Genomic DNA, 16,679 nt, shown 5'->3' with positions numbered 1-16,679 from the left:
AAGCAATCTTATATACCACCCAAAATATAATGCCAGGACAGAAAATTTATGCCTGCATTCCAACTTGGTCCAAATACATTCCAAAAACAATTTACCAGCAATCCCTTTCCTCAAATTCCCACCTTTCTCTCTTATAGATACATTACCATCATTTCCCAAGGTATCCTAAAAGTAACTTATAAGGCACTCTCCTTCATAATGATCATTTCCGTAAAAGAAATGTAAATACAATTTGATAGCCATCAAATTGCAATTGAAATTACTATATTGGGGAGTTTAACTTTTCAAGAAATTCTGCAGAAGTCTTTATATAATATAATCTTTTATTTGCCAGAGTTTATGAATGGTAGAGGAGATCTGGGCAGGTAAGAAGAGATATATGCCTGTACCATAACTGCTGTATTAATTTGAGTCTTTGGTAGCCATAATATAATTTTCTCTATAGGTAATATTTTGAACAACTTCACACTTGGGCTCTTCCTAGCTATGTAAATATATTCTGTTAACAGAAACTTCTTCATTTCCATGGAGAATTAAAGAGCGGCCCTGATTTCTTGTAAAGGAAATAGCTATCTGTTTTGCACAATACCCAGTCCACTGTGGCCACCTAATACGGACAAAAAGGGGGAAAAAAAAAAAGACCTATTTGGAAACGTTTCTTCTCCAGCCAAGGGCTGTTCCCAGATAAAGGCAATGCTCAGAGTACAACAAAAAAGCCCTTCTCTGAAAAAAGAAATGTGCCAGAAAGCAGAGGCATGGATCGGGAATAAATAGGGAGGGAGTGCGCTCAATGAGGGCTGGAGGCAGCAGGCGCAGCGCGGAGATGCTCCAGCGAAAAGAACCACCAGCCGCCGCCGCCGCCGCCGCCGCCGCCGCCGCAGCAGCAGCAGGAAGTTTCAATGGGGCCGGGCAGAGCATGCGCCCTGAAGCCGCGCGGTGGCCTTATGTGGAAGGAGCACCACTTGCGAACACCAATAATAGACCGGCGGCACCAGAGAGAGAAACATGAGCAACAAGCACCTTCTTCAACTGTTTCCCCTCCGTCTGAGCCCCTCCTCCACCCTACATACTAACCACCCCACCCTACCCTGCAAATGGGAGGGCGACTTCTTCTTCCCCTAAGCCTTATACCAGGATGAAGGGGGAAGGGACTGGAAAAGTGGGGAGATGCTCTTCTATTATTTGGGGGGAGGTGGGGAGGAGGAAAACTATGGGGGAGGAGAAATTAACCCTCTACCCTCCAAAGTGGAGAAGCTGAACCGACTTCATCCCCCAAAGCGAGAATGGAGGAGGACCCCCTCCTAAGGAGGAGGAGCAAACCTCCGGACTCAGAGGAAGGAGTTTGGGGGGTTAAACCAGCCCTGGAGGGGAAAGGAAAAGAGACCAGAGCCGACTCTCTCGGGGGAGTTCCCACTAGAGGGAGGGAGAGATGAAGTGTCCGCTGCCCCCGCCCACCCAGGTGGAGGGAGAGAAAGGGGCGCCCCGAGAAGATGAGCCCAGCCTCCCCGGAGATGGTAGCGAGGATGGTGGGAGGAGGGGAGGGAGTGAGGGAGGAGTAGAGGAGAAAAGCGCAAAGCTGGCCGGAACCTGCGCTCCCCTTCCCCCGCCACCGAGAGGGAGAAGGATTGGGGGGCCCGGTCCCCGCCGCGGGAGAGCAGTCCCAGGGGCGGCCGACCAGCACAATGACCCCTCCCCGCCCCCAGCCCAGACCTAGCCCGCGACGCCCCCACCTCTGCTGGGCGTCGGGCGGAATGGCCCTATGGGGCCTCCGCCCCGCCTCCCCACTGCCCAAGACCCCGGGGGCTGGGAGGAGAAGATCGGTCGGGCTGAACTGCGCCCCAGCGGGAGGACAGAGCCGCGGAGGTCCGGGGTGTCTGTGAAGAGCGGAGAGAAGGAGCATGCCAGGGCCGCTTCCCGCCGGGCGTTCGGGCCCCTAGCTTACCTTCTCCGTTGCCGACGTCCGGCGGCGGAGCTTGCAGCACCCGCTCCAGCTCGGGGAACGGCAACTCAGGCAGGTCGAGCAGCGGCCCGTAGCGCTCCAAGAAGGAGCAGACTACGGCGAAGTTGGGGCAAGAACCCGGGCAGCCCGGAGGAGCCATAGCCACCGCCGCTGCCGCCGCCGCCGCCATTTTGAACTGGAGGATGGAGGAGGAGGCGATAGGGGGGTGGGGGGAGTTGGGGTGCCGAGGAATGGCAGGGCAACCTTACAGACGACAGGAGGCGCTAGCAAGTGGGCGCCCCTGCGGATCCGAGCGTCTCAGGCACGGCGCAGCGATCCCACAATACAACGGCGACCCGGAGCAGTCGAGAACCGAGTCAGACGTAGGAAAGAGAGGCGCCCCGTGCCTTTCGCCTTCAGCTCTCTTTCCGCCCCCCTCCCTCGCTCCTCCCACTTCGGGTTCGCCACTGCCTCGTGTGACAAGGGGAATGAAAACAAGGGCTGCGGGGCAGGGAGGCGGGCTGGAAGCTGGAGAGGCGGGAGTTTTAGGAACGGTGACCAATAGGCTTGAAGAGGGCGGAGCTTCACTCGATAACAGGCCAAAAGACTTTTTCAGGGCCGCGCGAGTCGTGGGGGGATCGCCTGGCCGGGTCCTCGGGAGCAAAGGTGAGAGGTAAAGCAGGGAGCCGTTCGAGATCGCTGCTCCTTGGAGGGAGGGCGTTGGGTAAGTTTGGGGGGGCACTCGGGACAGAAACTGGGGCACCAGATGGTGGGGGAAGTTGAGGAGAGTGAATAAGAAGCAACAAAAGAGAATAGGGGGGAAAAAAACGATTCTGAGAAAAAGTTGGAGAAGGGAAAGGTGGAGAGGTGCCCTGAATTAGGGGCTGGGATGGAACCTTTGTATGGAGATGTCTCAGTGAAAGTTTGCTGAGGGATATTGCTAAGGTACAAGAACCGCACCTGTGCTGGAAAGCAGTGTCTGAAAACTCTGGGGGACGAGGGCCTGATGGAACGAGGCTCTGCCGGGATCACAAGTCTGCGGAGTTGGGGCCCTGCTAGGAAATCAGGGTCTAAAGGGACCAGGCTCTTCACAGGGACCAAGGTGTGAGAGGACAGGGCCCTGCTGTGGTTGCCAGCGTGTGAGGGGGAGGGGCTTTGTTGAGGCACGAAGATCTGGGGACCAGGCTCTGTAGCGGCCCAAGATCAGAGGGTGGACTAGGACTGCACTGAGGGTGGACATGGTAGGAAACTTTGTGCAAGGGAAAAAAGTTTGTTACAAGACAGGGTTCCGCTTCGTTGGGAGAAGCAATGAGCATTCTCCCACAAAGAATCTCGGAAAAACCATCAGTAATGCAAAGTAGAATGTGCGGCTTGGGATACAATGTGCATTTTGGTTAAGAGCCTGAGCTTTGGAGTTCAGCAAGACTTGATTTCTAAAGGAACCGCCTCAGGACATTGCGGAAGATTTTTTATTTCTTTGAACCTCTGTAAAGTCGGGTGATAATAGTACCTACAACATAGGATTTTACTAGATAATTCACAGTACATTGAGTAGCACAATGCCCTGGCACACTGTAAATACTTTAAAAATATTAGTTGCTACTATTGAACAAATTCCTAAAACTTAGAGTTCAGCTATTTGTAATTGATAGTTTACTACTTTGAGCCAAAAATTTCAGTGCGCATTTAAAATTTATATAGTATCTACTTACTAAAAAGAATTTCAAAGTATAATATAAACCATTTAAAATAGGACCATTTATAATTAAAGGAAAATAAAGAAATATATAGGCAAGTAATTATATTGGGAACAGAAAAAATGATTACCACAATTAAAAATTGAATTTTGTTCTGCATTTCTAGGTAAAAAAGGGGAAAACTGTAATGTTCTATATCAGACTAAGAAAGAAAGAATACTCGTTTATCAAGAGAAAAAAATTCTATATTATAAGAGGACTTTATTACCTAGAATACTGATTCTTAATCTCAAATAATATACAAACCCTTTTTGGGACTTCCCCATCAGTCCAATGGTTAAGACTCTGCCTTCCAATGCAGGAGGTGAGGGTTCGATCCCTGGTCAGGGAACTAAGATCCCACATACCAGTGGGGTGCAGCAAAAAACTTTAAAAAAAAAAATTACAAACCTTTTTATTAATTTATTTATTTAAAAATTTTATTTATTTATTTTTGGCTGTGTTGGGTCTTTGTTGCTGTGCGCAGGCTTTCTCTAGTTGTGGCGAGCAGCGGCTACTCTTCGTTGCAGTGCGATTATGGTGGCTTCTCTTTGCTGTGGAGCATGGGCTCTAGGCATGTGGGCTTCAGTAGTTGTGGCACGCAGGCTCAGTAGTTGTGGTGCTGGGGCTTAGTTGCTCCACGGCATGTGGGGTCTTCCCAGACCAGGGCTCGAACCTGTGTCCCCTACTTTGGCAGGCGAATTCTTAACCACTGCATCACCAGGGAAGTCCCTACAAACCCTTTTTAAAGGAAAAAAATGTTGTTTTAAAATTTACAAATACTGGGAGGGGAGGAAATGGGAGATTGGGATTGACACATATACACTATAGATACTATGTATAAAATAGATTACTAACGAGAACATACTGTATAGCACAGGAATTGTACTTAATGCACTGTGGTGACCTAAATGGAAAGGAAATCCAAAAAAGAGGGGATATATGTATATGTATAGCTGATTCATTTTACTGTACAGTAGAAACTAACACAACATTGTAAAGATATGCCAATAAAAATTAATTTTATAAAAAAGAAAAATAAAATTTACAAATACTCTTGAAAATATCAGTTTAAGAAATACTGATGTAATTAAAGTCTATACAGCAATATGAATGTACTTCATGCCATTGAACTACACACTTAAAAATGGTTAAAATGGTAAGATTTATGTTATGTATGTTGTGCCACAATAGAAAAGTTTAAAAAGTGCTCGTTTCGGCAGCACATATATTAAAATTGGAATGATACAGAGAAGATTAGCATGGCCCCTGCGCAAGGCTGACATGCAAATTCATGAAGCATTCCATATTTTTATGGGGATATATGTGTATGTATATCTGATTCACTTTGTTATAAAGCAGAAACTAACACACTATTGTAAAGCAATTATACTCCAATAAAGATATTTTTAAAAAAAAGTTAAAAAAAAAAGAAAGAAAAGTCTCACTTTAGGAAAATGTGATGAATTATCATAGCAAAAGTCTTAATTTAATGTGTAGTAAAATATTTTAAACAACACTGAAATGAAACAGAACTAAACTAAAACATATATTGTATAACAGGGAATATAGCCAATATTTTACAATATAATGGATGTAAATATAGTATAACCTTTAAAAATTGTGTTTTAAAAGTGTGAATCACTGTGTTGTACACCTGAAACTTATATAATGTTGTTCATCAACTATCCCTCAATTAAAAAAATAAATAAATAAACTGAAATATATTGGTAGAACTCTCAAACTCCCAAGTATATATATCTCTATACCTGGGGCCCCGAAGACCCCAGTTTAAGAAAAATTTGACCCAGAACTTATCAGTTTTGCAAAGATACAAAAATCTTCATAAGGTCATAACTTAATTGACCTTAAATGAAAGGCAGGTACACAATATTAAATAAAATCATATCTTTGTGAATGAATTTTGATGGAAAAAAAACCTTCAGACCAAAAGAAAGATTTAGTTATATCGTTTTCTGAACACTACCCCCCTGCCTCTTTCCTTTCTCTCTCTTCGCTTGCAGCTTTTCCAGCACCTCACCTGCTCTCCCATGGGATTGTAAATATAACTTTCTAAAAAAAAAGCTTTATATAATTTTTTTCTTTTCTCAGTGCTGACACTGTTACTCAAAGCGGGGACTGATAAATAAGGTTAGAGTTTCTGCTTTTGTAATCAAGATTGGCATTAGAACAAAGTCCTTGGGCATCAAAAGTTATATCCACCCAAAAGATGAGAGATGTTGTACTACAAAGCAAGGTTTAGGTCATACCTTCACTAAGTCTGTTCTTGGAAAAAAAATAAATGATAAGCACCGTCTCTTCTTGCCTTGGGCTAAGAGAATTTGTGGGTTACAAGAATTTAATCCCAATTTACGTAGTTAAATAATTGCATTATATATATCAGACTAAAAGGTAAAGATAGAAAAAATAAGTAGCTTTAAAAAAAACTGTAATTGATTTATTGCTACTTCCATAAAGAAGCCTTTAAATAAGCATTAAATTACCTACACTCAGTCTTTATTTATGAATAAGAAATTTCTTAAGATAGTTCAAATTTCACATTCTCTTAGGGGAAAAGACAAAATAGTTTTGCATTCAGAATTAGTGACTAGTTTATTCAAAATACCAAAAAGAAACAAAATGCTCATCAGAAGAAGAATGGGTAAATAGTGATATAGTCTTTCAACAGACTACTACTCAGACTGATACACACTTGATATATATTACAACATAGGTGAATCTCAAAAGCATTTTGAGTGAAAGAAGAAAGACACAAAAGAGTAGGTACTGTAAAATTCCATCAATATGAAGGTCTAGCTAATATATGGGAATAGAAATCAAAAGCTTCTTTTGAGCTTGGAAGGGGATTGACTAGAAAGGTGCACAAGGGAAATTTCGAGATACATTCTGTTTCATGACTAGCAAGTTTATACATTTGTGAAAACTCTTGAACTCTAAAGATATTTCTGCATTTAATTGAATGTAATTATGCTTTGATTTTAAAATTTAATGGCTTAGCCTTCAATTTTGTCAAATTACATTGATAACAGTCTGCCTTATAATGGAATAATTTATACATATTTCTGTCTCCCCAACATATTATCTTTGCATTTGTCACACAATTATTTTTACAGATATTGTAAGCCTGGCAAATGTATATTGAAGTGAACTGGATTCAACTGTGGAGCCAGTTTGGGAATTCCTAATTAGTAATGAGCAAATTTACTTAGGTTTGTTTAAAACTCACTTTTACAAGAAATACTTCTAGAAGTATATGGATATGTTATAGGTAGTGAAAAAACTGTTAAATGTCAACAGAAGTAGGAATCTATGGTCTTCAAAATAGTTTCATAGGAAAATATATGAAAATAAAAAGAAGTAATAAACAAGATTTAATCCAGCCATTTTCTGGTTCTTTCTCTTAATGATAACTGAATTCTCTGTTGCAATAGAATTGTATTCATTGAAGAAACACTTTTAGAAGTGCCTTACCATCTTTTTTCTTAAGAGTTATGCATCAGGGCTTCCCTGGTGGTGCAGTGGTTGAGAGTCCGCCTGCCGATGCAAGGGACGCATGTTCGTGCCCCGGTCCGGGAGGATCCCGCATGCCGCGGAGCGGCTGGGCCCGTGAGCCGTGGCCGCTGGGCCTGCGCGTCCGGAGCCTGTGCTCCGCAACGGGAGAAGCCACGACAGTGAGAGGCCTGCGTACCACAAAAAAAAAAAAAAAAAAAAAAAGAGTTATGCATCAGTCTATTCTTATTTCTTAAGAGCTTTCTCTGATGAAATAATTATTTTTACTGAAAGAAAAATTATGTTGCCTTTTTTGTAGAAATGTGTAAGTTGGTCCTAATATTAATATGGAAGTGCAAGGAACCCAGGATATCCTAAACGGTTTTTTAAGTGATGAACAAAGTTGAAGGTCTCACACTTCCTGGTTTCAAAAGTGGCTACAAAGCTACAGTAATCAAAACTGTGTAGTACTGCCATAGGATAGCTACTATGGACCAAACTGTGCCTCCCCCAAATTCATATGTTGAAGCCCTAATCCTCAATGGGACTATATTTGGAAATAGAGCCTTTAAGGAGGTAACTAAAGTTAAATGAGGCCGTGAGGATTGGGGCTCTAATGGGACTGGTATCTTTATAAGAAAAGGAAAAGACATCAAGAGTGCTCCTGAACAGAGAAAAGGCCATGTGGGGACAAAGCAAGAAAGAATCCATCTGCAAGCCAGGAACAGAGGTCTCACCAGAAACCAGCCCTGCTGGCACTTTGATCTTGGACTTCCAGTCTCCAGACTATGAGAAAATAAATTTCTGTTGTTTAAGCTACCCAGTCTTTGTTATTTTACTATGGAAACTCTAGCAGACTAGTACAGAAGTCTTTCTCAACCCTCATAACAGCTCATTACAATTTCCTTATACCACTTTTCAAAAGTTACCTTGTAATTTTTAAAGGTCACCTTTAAGAAATTGTTAGTAATTTGCATATGTCTTCTCTCCTCTGGTGTAATATTAACTTCTCAACAAGAATCATGTTTTATAAATTTGTGTCTTCCTCCCACAGCACCAAAGATAGTGTGTTTGTGTCCTTTGTTATATTACACATTTTAAAAATAGGTTAGTAGTTATTAATATTAGGGAGAAATATCACTTTGTTATTGTCTTTATTTGGAGATTAAATACAGTTTAAGGACATGTATATAGGTACCATATTAACAAGGGGTAGACTGATGGTTAATTTTGTGTGTCAGCTTGGCTGGGCTATAGCACTCAGTTATCCAATCAAACACTAGGTGCTGCTATGAAGGTGTTTTGTGGACCTAGTTTACATCTACAATTAATTGACTTTTAAATAAAGAAGATTATCCTCAATACTCTTGGAAGGCCTCATTCAATTAGTTGAAAGGCCGCAAAAGGAAAAGTGAGGTTTCCTTGAGGAAGAAGAAATAACACGTCAATACTGAAATGACAACTCTTGCTTGAGAGCAGCCTGCCAGCCTGCCCTGCACATTTTGCACTAGCCAATCCCCACAATTGCATGAGCCACTTCTGTGAAATAAATCTGTTAATATATATAGTCTACTGGTGCTGTTTCTCTGGAGAAACCTGAATCAAGCACCTTTTAGCTATTGTACTTATCAATGCTAGAATTCCCATTTGATTCTTTTTTGAAATGTCTATCTCTTTATTGAGATTCTATATTCATTGAGTCATTGTCATAATTTTCACACTGAAGTATAGTTTTCTTTAAATATTTATTTATTTATTTTTGGCTGCGTCGGGTCTTAGTTGCAGCACACAGCCTCTGTAGTTGTGGCATGCAGGCTCTGTAGTTGCAGCACACGGGCTTCCTTGCCCTGCGGCATGCGGGATCTTAGTTCCCTGACCAGGGATGGAACCCGCGTCCGCTGCACTGGAAGGTGGATTCTTAACCACTGGACCACCAGGGAAGTCCCTGAGGTATAGTTGATTTACAACATTATATTAGTTTTAGGTATACAACATAGTGATTCAGTATTTTTACAAATTATACTCTACTAAAAGCTACAAGATAATGGCTATAATTTCCTGTGCTATACAATATATCCTTGTTGCGTATCTATTATATAAAGAGCATTTTGTATCTCTTAATCCCATCCCCCTAACTTGCCCGTCCCGTTTCATCATAATTTTGATTCTTTATGAATAGTTTCCTTTAGTTCTTTGAACACATTTAGAGTAGCTTCTTTGAAGTCTTCGCTAAATCAAATATATGGGAGTGCTCAGATACTGTTTCAGTTGAGTATGAGTCACATTTTTTTGTTTCTTTGCATGTCTTGTAATTTTTTATTGAAAACTGGGTATTTTAGATAATGTATTATAGAGTCTGGATTTGGATTTTCCCCCTACATTGTTGTTCTTAGTTTATTTGTTTCTGTTTAGTCACTTGCCTAAACTAAATCTGTGGATTCTGTCTCCCATGCAATGTGTGGCCACTGAAATCTGTATTAAGGGCTTTTTTTTTTCTCTTTTTTTTTTTCGTCCGTGCCACATGGCTTGTGGGAACTCCCCAACCAGGGATTGAACCCTGGTCCCAGAAGTGAAAGTGCCAAGTCCTAATCACTGGACCGTAAGGGAGTTCCCCTTGTTTTTACTTTTAAGCTTGGCTTCCTAGGGGGTCTCCTCTGTGCGTATATGTCTTAGTGTACAGCCAAAGATTGTGTTCAAACACCTCAAGCCAGTAAGACTTAACCCTCTCTACTGATGGATCAGCGTCTGTGCTGGGGAGTACATTCAATGTTCAGATGTTTTCATCTCTTCCCTGGCCCTTACATTCTTCTGAGTCCTTCTGAGCCCCCTCACCTCTTCACTTTGCATGTTCTATAGGCTCCATTGGCCCAGAACATTTCCATGACTTAGGCCTATTCCTGTCTTTGATGCATATGCTCACAGCCTTTGCTCCACTCAGGATAGAGAGCTTATCAAGCACCTCTTGGGAATTCCTTTTAAATCCCTGTCTACTCTGACAATCCATTGCTTGTTCCAAACAGGCTTACAATATTAAGGAAGCAGAGCCACCTGCCATCCATATTTACTTGCCACTGAAATCACCAGGTTAACTGAAAATGCTCTAAATCAAGTGAGCCTCCTCTGCCTTAGCAGCAAGACTGTTGGTTTTCATGCCCTGCCCCAATCAAGTTGAACCTCTGTGCCAACAGAACTGTTGTAGGGGCATGGGAGTAATCCCAGGCAAGAACAACAAAACATCTTACTGTTCTTATCTGAAATTCAGTGGTTTTCATGAATAAGCGTTTTTCAGTTTGCAATATATCTTTAATATTATTTCCAGAGTGCCAAATTTTTATTTTGACAGTTTTGTCCAGCTTTATACCTGCTTTTAGGGAAAGGATTTGTCAACTTCCTCACTCCATCATGCTGAAGTAAATCTCCACCTTTAATTTTATCTCTCAAAAATATCCTGAGGGGCTTCCCTGGTGACGCAGTGGTTGAGAGTCCGCCTGCCGATGCAGGGGACACGGGTTCGTGTCCCGGTCCGGGAGAATCCCACATGCCGCAGAGCAGCTGAGCCTGTGCGTCCGGAGCCTGTGTTCCGCAACGGGAGAGGCCGCGGCGGTGAGAGGCCCGTGTACCACAAAAACAAAAAAAAATCCAGAGAATTCCCTCCAGCGTCTGAGAAGTAATTGTAGTATCTAGTTTCCATGGTTGGATGATTCAGGATCCCAAGAAAAACATTTCACTTGTTAGACCTCTGGAGAAGAAGTGACAACCACATAAATGAGAAAGATGCTTCTTAACTCATAGAGGACCAGGGCTTACTATATTTTGTATACAGCATTATAATTTGAAATACATTCTGTTTATAGTATAGCTCCTGTATTTTGGAGCTGTTTCAACCTTACTTTAAAACTGATTTACTATATTTTTCTTTTAATTTCAGAGTTCAATTAAGTTCCTTATGTCTTCCCCTGAAATTGCTTCCCTCTCATGGGGGCAAATGAAAGTACACGGCTCTACTAAAGTCTATAAGGACTGCAAAGTGTGGCCAGGGGGAAGTCGGGCTTGGGATTGGAGAGAAACAGGAACTGAGGTAAGCTATTAGTGTATGGTTGACACTGCATATGGTTGACACTGCATAAGGTTGACCAAGTGATTTTCAAACTCCTAAGCCATAATGACAAAGTTCCAAGTAAAAAGTAACTATTTCTTTCATTCTCTCTCTCTCTCGATATAATACACATACCATTAAACTCACCATTAGAGTTTTAAAGTATGCAATTCAGTGGATTTTTTGTCATAACCTTGTACAATAGCTACCACTACTAACTCCAGAATATATTTATCACCCCAAAGGAAACCCCATAACCATTAGCAGTCACTACCCATTCTTCCCTCCCTCCAGCTCCTGGCAACTACTACGTTCTGTTGCTATAGATGTGCCTATTCTAGATGTTTCATATAAACAAAATCATTCAGTTCCCTTAAGCACATACCTAGGATTGGAAATTCTGGGTCATACGGTAACTCTATGTTTCACCTTTTGAGGAACTGCCAGACTGTTTTCCAAAGTAACTGCACCATTTTACATTATAGATGTTAGAAATGTATGATGGATCCAATTTTTCTAAATCCTTCCTCGTCAACTTTTATTTGTTTTGCTTTGTTTTTATTATACCACCCTAGTTGATGTGAAATGTTATCTCATTGTGATTTGAAATTTCATTTCCTTTATATTGCAGCTCCTCAAGTATTCTCAGTGTGCCATGACCAAAATAGGGTCTCCATTCCATGAGTGGAGGTTGGATAAAAGAAGGGAACCCCCTACCTCTCCACCACACTCACTTGGGACTAAGCTTCAGCAATAGATAGCTGCAGGCAGTATGAGAAACATTGATGTCCTGATTCTCCCAGGAAGAAAGCCTTACAGCTGGTAGCTGAGAGAAGAAATAGCCCTATGTTCTTGGCTGCAGCAGTCTGGAGTGGAGTCTCACCTCACTGAACTAGGAGGAGGCAGGCAGGCAGCAGCCTTTCTTGAAATATCACAGATTTTCACCTTTCCTACCAAATATTTATATTTTTTCTTGAATACGTATTTCTTAATTTGCTGTTTCCTCTTTGAACCTTTTCCAAAGTCTTGGCATGATTGGGGTTAAAAAAATTTTTTTTTAGGTTATGTTTGTTGGTTTGTTTGTTTTAATAATTTACACTTAGGTGCAAGTAATGGAGCTCTTCATCCAGTAGTGATGGAAGTTGATCCTTCCATTCTGAAGGATAGTTTTGCTGGATATACAATTTGTGATAGACAGTCTTTTTCTTTCAATACTTTGAAAATGTCATCCCACTTTTTTTGGCATTAACTGGTTACTAATGAGAAATCAAATGTTATTAAGATTTCTTTGGATTTGACAAGTCACTTCTCTCTTGCTGCTTTCAAAATTCTCTCTTTATATTTAACTTTTGACAATTTGACTATGATACATCTACATGTGGATCTCTTTGAGTTTATCCTACTTGGAATGTATTGAGCTTCATAGATGTGTAGATTGTGATTCATCATCAAATTTCAGACATTTTCACCCATTATTTCTTCAAATATTCTTTCTGCCCCTTCTATCTCTTCTCTGTGAAAACTGTTAGGGAGTATGTTGTGTGTTTTGGGGGGTTTTTTTTGGTAGGGGTTTCCAGTGTCCCACAGTTCATTGTTTTCATTCATTTTTCTATCCTTTTTCTCAGATTGGATCATCTCAATTTACCTTTCAGTTTTGCTGATTCTTACCTGCCATTGTACCCCATTAGTGAACTTTTCATTTCAATATTGTACTTTTCAGCTCCAGGATTTCCTTTAAAAAATAATTTCTATCTTTTTATTGTTATTCTCTATTTGGTTAGATACTGTTCTCACACTTTCCTTTAGTTCTTTAGATGTGGTTTCCTGAAACAATGACAGAAGTTTCCCTATATGCCTAAAACCAATAGGTGTTCCACTTTATGGTAAGGGGCTCTGTATGCAATTTGGGGTATGCAATCAACACTTAGCCAGACAGTTTAAACTCTGCTGCTCCTTGCTTATGCAGACTCTCAAGGGTACCCAGAATTGTGATCTTAGGGCCTTTTCATGTCATTCCTAAGCATGTGCACAATCCTGGACATGTGTTTGGCCTTTTCAATACCAAGGTTCATACCTGAGCTTTTCAAAGCCCCCATAAACATCTCATTTCTTATTTTTTTCATTTTAGTTTATTGGAACCTCTCATTTGCCCTGTTGTCTACTGCCTCAGGCAGCTGCACTGTTAAACAATTGTCTGTGACTGTTTTTGACAAGCTTCTCTGGGATAAAAGATGGTTTGCACTGGCAAACTCCAAGTCAGATCAAATAAAGAGAGCCTATGAGTGGGGCTTTCAAGGAACCACAGACAGGTCAAATAATGACAGTTCTCTGGGAATGGGCATTTGAAGGAGCTTTAATCCATTAGGTGATTGCAAAGCTGGTGGTTTTCACTGTGATTCCAGGTTGTTGCTTTCCAAGGTGACCACAGAAGTGGGGATGGGATGGTGGGGTGTGTTAAAGTCCCCCACTGTTATTGTGTTACTGTCAATTTCTCCTTTTATGTTTGTTAACATTTGCTTTATATATTGAGGGGTTCCTATGTATTTACAATTGTTATATCTTCTTCTTCGATTGATCCTTTGATCATTATGCATATGTCCTTCTTTATCTCTTATAACAATCTTCATTTTAAAGTCTACTTTCTCTGATAAAAATATTGCTACTGTGGCTTTGTTTTGATTTCCATTTGCATGGAATATCTTCTACTGTCCCCTCGCTTTCAGTCTGTATGTGTCTCTAGATCTGAAATGAAGTCTCTTGTAGGCAGCATATATACAGGTCCTGTTTTGTATCTATTCAGCCAGTGTATATCTTTGGTTTGTGCATTAGTTTGTTTACATTTAAGGGTAATTATCAATAGGTATGTTACTATTGCCATTTTGTTAATTGTTTTGGATTTGTTTATGAGGTCTTTTTTCCCCTTTCTTCTTTTGTTCTCTTCTCTTGTAATTTGATGACTATCTTTTTTTTAAATTAATTAATTTATTTTTGGCTGTGTTGGGTCTTTGCTGCTGCACACAGGCTTTCTCTAGTTTGTGGTGAGCAGGTGCTGTCCTTTGTTGCAGTGCATGGGCTTCTCACTGTGGTGGCTTCTCTTGTGGAGCAGGGGCTCTAGGCACACAGGCTTCAGTAGATGTGGCACGTGGGCTCAGTAGTTGTGGCTCGCAGGCTCTAGAGCGCAGGCTTGGTAGTTGTGGCGCATGGGCTTTGTTGCTGTGTGGCATGTGGGATCTTCCCGGACCAGGGCTTGAACCTGTGTCCCCTGCATTGGCAGGTGGATTCTTAACCACTGCACCACCAGGGAAGTCCTTGATGACTATCTTTAGTGTTATGTTTGGATTCCTTTTTCTTTTTTGTGCATATATCTATTAGAGATTTTTGTTTACAGTGAGGCTTTTGTGTAGCAGTCTGTATATATGCTTAAGTTGCTGATCTCTTAATGTCCAATGCATTTTAGATAACCTGCATTTGTACTCTCTTCTCCTCACACTTTTTTTTTTTTTTTTGGCCATGCCACACAGCATGTGGGATCTTAGTTCGCTGACTAGGGATTGAACCCACACCCCCAGCAGTGGAAGCACAGAGTCTTAACCACTGGACCACCAGGGAAGCCCCACAATTACTTTTTTGATATATATTTTACATCTAATTGTTTTGTGTATCCCTTAACCACTTATTGTGGTTACAAATAATTTCACTACTTTTGTCATTTAACCTCCCTACTAGCTATATGTTTGGATGATTTCCTACCTTTATTGTATGTTTGCCTTTACCAGTGAGCTTTTCCATTTCGTAATTTTCTTGTTCCTAGTTGTGGCCTTTTCTTTTCTGCCTAGAGAAGTTCCTTTAGCATTTGTCGTAAAGCTGGTTTGGTGGTGCTGGATTCTTTTAGCTTTTGCTTGTCTGTAAAGCTTTTGATTTCTCCTTCAAATCTGAACAAGAGCCTTGTTGGGTCGAGTATTATTTGATTGTAGATTTTTCTCTTTCATCACTTTAAGTGTATTGTGCCACTCCCTTCTGGCCTGCAGAGTTTCTGCTGAAAAATCAGCTGATAGCCTTCTGGGAGTTCCTTTGTATGTTATTTGTTGCTTTTCCCTTGTTGTTTTTAATATTCTATCTTTAATTTTTGTCATTTTGATTACAACATGTCTTAGTGTGTTCCTCTATGGGTTAATCCTGTATGGGACTCTGCGCTTCCTAGACTTTGGTGATTATTTCCTTTCTCAGGTTAGGGAAGGTTTCAGCTACTATCTCTCCAAATGTTTTTTCAGGCCCTTTCTCTCTTCTTCTGGGATCCCTATAATGCAAATATTAGTGTATTTGATGTTGTCCCAGAGGTCTCTCAAACTGTCTCATTTCTTTCATTTTTTTTTCTTCTTTCTGTTTGGCAGTGGTGATTTCCACTACTCTGTATTCCAGCTCACTGATCCATTCATCTGCTTCATTTAATCTACTATTGATTCCTTCTAGTGTGTTTTTCATTTCAGTTATTGTATTTGTCAGTTCTGTTTGGTTGTTCTTTATACTTTCTAATTCCTTGTTAAAAACTTCTAATTTCTCACTCTGTGCATCCATTCTCCTCCTGAGTTCTTTGATCATCTTTACGATCATAACTCTGAACTCTTTCGTGGGTAGATTGCCTATCTCCATGTCACTTAGTTCTTCCTCTGGGGTTTTATCTTGTTCCTTCATCTGAAACATATTCCTCTGTCTCCTCATCTTTTCTAAATTGCTATTTGTATTTTTATGTATATGGTAGGTTAGTTATGTTTCTCCACCTTGGAAAAGTAGTCCTCTGTAGGAGACGTCCTATGTATCCCAGGATTACACTCCCCTCTCGTCACCCAAGGGCCAGGGGCCAGCTGGTCCCAGGGTAGTGTCTAGCCTGCAGCAGGCTGCAGGACTATAGTTTTCTTAGTTCTGATGTCTGCCCACTGGTGGGTTGAGCTGGGTCTTGGCCCTCTGGTGGGCAGGGCTGTGTCTAGAAGCTGTCTAGAGGTGGCTGTGGGCTCAGGAAGTCTTTAGGCAGCCTGTCTGCTGATGGGTGGGGCTATGTTCCCATCCAGTTTGTTATTTGGCCTCAGGCATCCCAGCAGTAAAGCCTACAGCCTGTTCCGTTCTGCCGGGTCTTGATGTGCCAAGGTGTGTCAGCCTCCAGGAGAGCTCATGCAGATGAATACTCCCTGATGTTTCTGCCACCATTGTCTATGTCCCCAGGGTCTCCCCCACCCCAGGAGACCCTCCAAGACCAGCAGGTAAGTCTGGGCCTGTCTTCTGTCAAATTACTGCTTTTACCCTTGGTCCCAGGGTGTATGAGATTTTGTGTATGCCCTTTAAGAGTGAAGTCTCTATTTCCATCAATCCTGAGGAGCTTCTGCGTTCAAGTCCTGCTGGCCTT

General features: G+C 41.4%; 2 protein-coding genes and 1 non-coding gene across 6 annotated transcripts in view; 2 read left to right on the top strand and 1 right to left on the bottom strand.

Moving 5' to 3' along the window:
* Positions 1 to 2,370, bottom strand: part of RSF1 (remodeling and spacing factor 1) — a 170,089-nt gene extending 167,719 nt beyond the window's left edge. For both annotated transcript variants that reach the window (XM_032639555.1, XM_032639556.1), the window contains exon 1: positions 1,943 to 2,370. In XM_032639555.1, the coding sequence (XP_032495446.1) occupies positions 1,943 to 2,129 (187 nt within the window). In that variant the 5' untranslated portion in view covers positions 2,130 to 2,370. The remainder of the gene's footprint in view (positions 1 to 1,942) is intronic.
* Positions 2,371 to 2,469: 99 nt separating this feature from the next.
* The window catches only part of AAMDC (adipogenesis associated Mth938 domain containing), a 28,976-nt gene continuing 14,766 nt past the window's right edge, over positions 2,470 to 16,679 (top strand). Inside the window, exons 1-2 of one of the 3 annotated variants that reach the window (XM_032639562.1) lie at positions 2,470 to 2,605; positions 11,114 to 11,263. In XM_032639562.1, coding sequence (XP_032495453.1) covers positions 11,132 to 11,263 — 132 coding nt within the window. In that variant the 5' untranslated portion in view covers positions 2,470 to 2,605; positions 11,114 to 11,131. Of the gene's footprint in view, positions 2,664 to 11,113; positions 11,264 to 16,679 lie in introns of all 3 variants that reach the window. The other 2 variants (XM_032639563.1, XM_032639561.1) reach the window with 2 other exon arrangements.
* Positions 4,883 to 4,989, top strand: LOC116758906. Its single transcript, XR_004351289.1, has one exon. It is a non-coding gene; the product is annotated as a U6 spliceosomal RNA (small nuclear RNA).

This window comes from Phocoena sinus, chromosome 8 (assembly GCF_008692025.1).
Source record: "Phocoena sinus isolate mPhoSin1 chromosome 8, mPhoSin1.pri, whole genome shotgun sequence".
Taxonomy (NCBI): Eukaryota; Metazoa; Chordata; class Mammalia; order Artiodactyla; family Phocoenidae; genus Phocoena; species Phocoena sinus.
This window is presented reverse-complemented; position numbering and strand designations above follow the sequence as displayed.